We start from the raw sequence: 3,555 nt of genomic DNA, 5'->3' as shown, positions 1-3,555 counted from the left end.
AAAGCAGAAAGAACATTTTTACTTGTCTCAAGGATCTGAAGAGAGTCGTTGACAGGAAAGGCAAAACATATGCTCCATAGCCCATACAGTCATACCCAGAATACCAATATGATAATACATTGTTCGAGTGGGAAGTTCTGGCACAACACTGAACAAAACAGGGATATCATCAGCTTAGAAGAGAGAGGTCCCCTTGCCCTTCTTGTCTCCACCGATCTCAAAGTGCTTGCACCTCTGTAGCAACGATGCAATCATAGAGTTAGACACTTCAATATAACATAATAATAATGTATTCCAAGGAGATTGGATGGCAGATTAAGTGAGATGTGTGGACCTTGATAGCGCGTTGCGAGTAATGCTTGCAGCTCTGGCACTGCAGCTTCAGCACAATCTTCTTTGTTGTCTTGGCCTGAAACAAACAGAATAATGAACATCCAGATGCAAAGAAGCAACAGATTGCTAGAGTTATACAGCAAAGAAGATGCACCCGCCACAGAAATCAGTGCCATACCTTCTTGTGGAAAACAGGCTTTGTCTGGCCACCATATCCTGACTGCTTGCGGTCGTAACGGCGCTTTCCCTGAGCAGAAAGACTGTCCTTGCCTTTCTTGTACTGCGTAACCTTGTGGAGGGTGTGCTTCTTGCACTCCTTGTTCTTGCAGTAGGTCTTCTTGGTCTTTGGAACGTTCACCTACAAATGGTTATGGAACAAACAACCAGGAATTTTACCACGTCAGATAAACAAATAGAACTTCATTGCTGAAATCATAATAACATGTTTGCTAGTTTAATACATCAAGAAGTAAGACCCTCTTCTGGGAATACAAGAGTAAAAAGTTATATTCCCGCAGGGGCGAGGTTAATTCCAGGTGAATTGAAGAGGGTTCGAAAATAGAGAGAGCAGAATTTTCAATGTCCGTTCATACATATAATGAAAGCAACTCAAGTCAAAGATGCTTAAGACAATATAGTGAACTAGAAAGGCACCCTGACTGCCAAAAAGGTTACATACTTCAAAACATAAGACACTGAGTTAAATGACAAAGATTATGACAGTCTAGAATCCATACTCTAGGTTTATAACATTTCAACAACAGGATCAAATTTTGCAATTATAAAAAAATGGAGCTTCCAAGGCAGCAATTGTGCAGTGTATTCTGAAAATGCGCCACACAGCAGTGAGATTTGATCATTGGCATCTCACCAAACAGGTCACACTGCACTCTGATGCTCCTTATGAGTCCAAAACGAACCAATTTAAAACTATATATGCTAGTACCCAATGTGTTGGAAGAATCCCAATTCAACTGTTTATACTGAATAAAAAGGTAAAAGACCTTGGGGGCTCATATCAAGTGTATATTAAGAAACCTTCACCACGGCAGGAAATCCAACAGAGACGGCAATCCAATCGCGCGCCAACACCTGCCAACGCACCAACAGCACGACGAGCAACACAGGTACTGGGTTTTGGATGTGGAACACCAGATGCCAAGCCCCACGCGACTGTTCAATCCATACCTCTCTCTCTCTCCCTCTGTATGAAACAGATACACACACACATCACAAGAACCAAACAGCCCGTCGTCAGACGGCACCCCGTGTTCCACTTCCATCCCAATACGACCTGCTCGTCGCGGTGCTGTAATGGGGGCACACGGCAAGATCTGTCGTTCCGCTAAGGTTTCCCAGAATCAAACCGCTCGAGCCACTATTTTGTAATCACTGCCTCCGGCCAAGTACGAATGAACAAAGGTTATCATCAGGGGAACTGACCAAACAGGAGAGTAACATTACAAACTTCAAAACAGAACACAATGAATTAACCCACAATGATTATGCCAGTTCAGACTCCAGGGAGGGAGCCAGACTCTAGGTCAATCACATTTCAACTATAGGCTCAAAATTCTACGATTACAAAAATGAAGTTTTCTATGCAGCAGTTGCGTAGCCTATTTTAAAAGGACTCCACAGCAGCAAGATTTGATCTTTGGCATCTTACCAAGCAGATCACACTGCACTCTCATGCTCCTTATGAGTCCAAAACAAACCAATCAAAACCTATGTGAGTACCATATGTGAAGGAAGAATCCAAATTCAACAATTTATACTGAATAAAAAAGGTAAAAGACCTTCTTGGAGGCTCATATCAAGTGTATATTAAGAAACCTTCACCGCGGCAGGAAACCCAACTGAGACGGCGATCCAAGCGCGCACCAACCCCTGCCAAAGTAGCTGCTGCACGACGAGCAACACGAGGACGGGGTTTTGGATGTGGAACACCAGATGCCAAGCCCCACGCGACCGTTCAATCAAAACATCTCCCTCTCTCTCCCTCTGTCTGAAACAGATACACACACACACACAACACAAGAACCGAACAGCCGGTCGTCAGGCGGCACCTCGTGTTCCACCTCCATCCCCAACCGCCAAGAGCTGCTCGTCGCGTTGCTGTAATGGGGGCACACGGCGAGATCTGCCGTTCCGCTAGGGTTTCCCAGAATCAAGCCGCTCGAGCCATTCTTTTGTAATCACAGCCCCCGACAAAGTACGAACGAACAAAGCTAATCTGAGGCATCGCGCAACAGCTGCGGTGGGTCTCAGGGAGGAGAGAGCAAGGTAGCCATCAGGGGATTTCGGTGGTGGGAGATGAGGGCGTTACCATGGTCGCCGCCTGGAAGCTCTCCTCCGCGCGTCTGCTTCTTCTCCTGCGGCGGGGGCGGCGGTGAGGAAAGGGGGAAGGGGGAGAATGGCGGCGCTTGGGTGAAATATTAGCGAAGCGAAACCCTAGGGACGGCAGGTGTAGCTTCGGGAATATGGGCTTGCGGGCTTGGGGCTTTGGGCTTCTTGCTCCGTGTAAGCCTGGTAAGCAATGCACGGGTATTTGGTTGGGGTTACATGTCCAAGTGAAATAAAAAAAATTAGATGGTCCATGAGAAATACTGCTGTTTCTAAAAAAAATGCTATCTTTTTTTTTTTGCGGGGTTAAAGGGATTTCATTGCTCAAACTGGAGGAAACTCCTCCAAACAAAGTTGGGGTACATTAGCAGGGCCAGACTTTAACCAAACTGCTGTCCTAACTTCTACACGACCAAAAGTCGCCAACCTATAACTGACAGTATTTTGACACCTACTAATATGAGCAATGGAACAATCCCTATCACCAAGAAGTGACTTCACTTCATTTATCATCATCGCATGCAACGACCTATCCTCCACTGGTGCCCAAATCGAGTCCACGGCAACCAGACAATCCATCTCGACATACACAGGAAGCTTGCAAGGGATTTGCGCAGTTAACCAGGCTTCTGCAAGCCGAGAAAATAATGGCACCCTCGCTATCGCGCAGTACCATGCCCGCACCTGCCTTTCCAGAAGCTTCACAGTAGGACCCATCAACATTAATTTTATACGACCATGGGTTGGAGGTTGCCATTTGATGGGGAGAGACTGAGTGCCCTTTGCATGTGATAGCAGCGGCAGCCGGCCTCCATCATCAGTCACCATTTTACCTTTAACAAGATCACTTGTAGGATACCTCTTGATAGCGAGCAA

The 3,555-nt window shown here is 46.1% G+C and overlaps 1 protein-coding gene across 1 annotated transcript; it reads right to left on the bottom strand.

Annotated features, from left to right (window-relative positions):
• LOC125510105 (60S ribosomal protein L36a) lies at positions 1-2,859 on the bottom strand. Its single transcript, XM_048675195.1, has 4 exons — positions 2,663-2,859; positions 512-691; positions 335-409; positions 1-234 (listed from the first exon to the last, which is right to left on the bottom strand). Exons 1-4 carry the CDS (start codon positions 2,663-2,665, stop codon positions 175-177), a joined length of 318 nt encoding a protein of 105 aa, XP_048531152.1. The 5' UTR covers positions 2,666-2,859; the 3' UTR covers positions 1-174.
• Positions 2,860-3,555: the final 696 nt, after the last annotated feature.

Source organism: Triticum urartu, chromosome 5 (genome assembly GCF_003073215.2).
Source record: "Triticum urartu cultivar G1812 chromosome 5, Tu2.1, whole genome shotgun sequence".
Taxonomy (NCBI): Eukaryota; Viridiplantae; Streptophyta; class Magnoliopsida; order Poales; family Poaceae; genus Triticum; species Triticum urartu.
The sequence above is the reverse complement of the archived record's forward strand: the minus strand, read 5'-3'. Positions and strand labels throughout refer to the sequence as shown.

Bases quoted from the DNA above. Each gene is read 5' to 3' on its own strand.
- LOC125510105 (XM_048675195.1), bottom strand. The intron at 410-511 runs GTATGGCACTGA...TGTTTGTTTCAG, and splicing joins AGCCTGTTTTCCACAAGAAG to GCCAAGACAACAAAGAAGAT. The intron at 235-334 runs GTCCACACATCT...TCGTTGCTACAG, and splicing joins ACTCGCAACGCGCTATCAAG to AGGTGCAAGCACTTTGAGAT.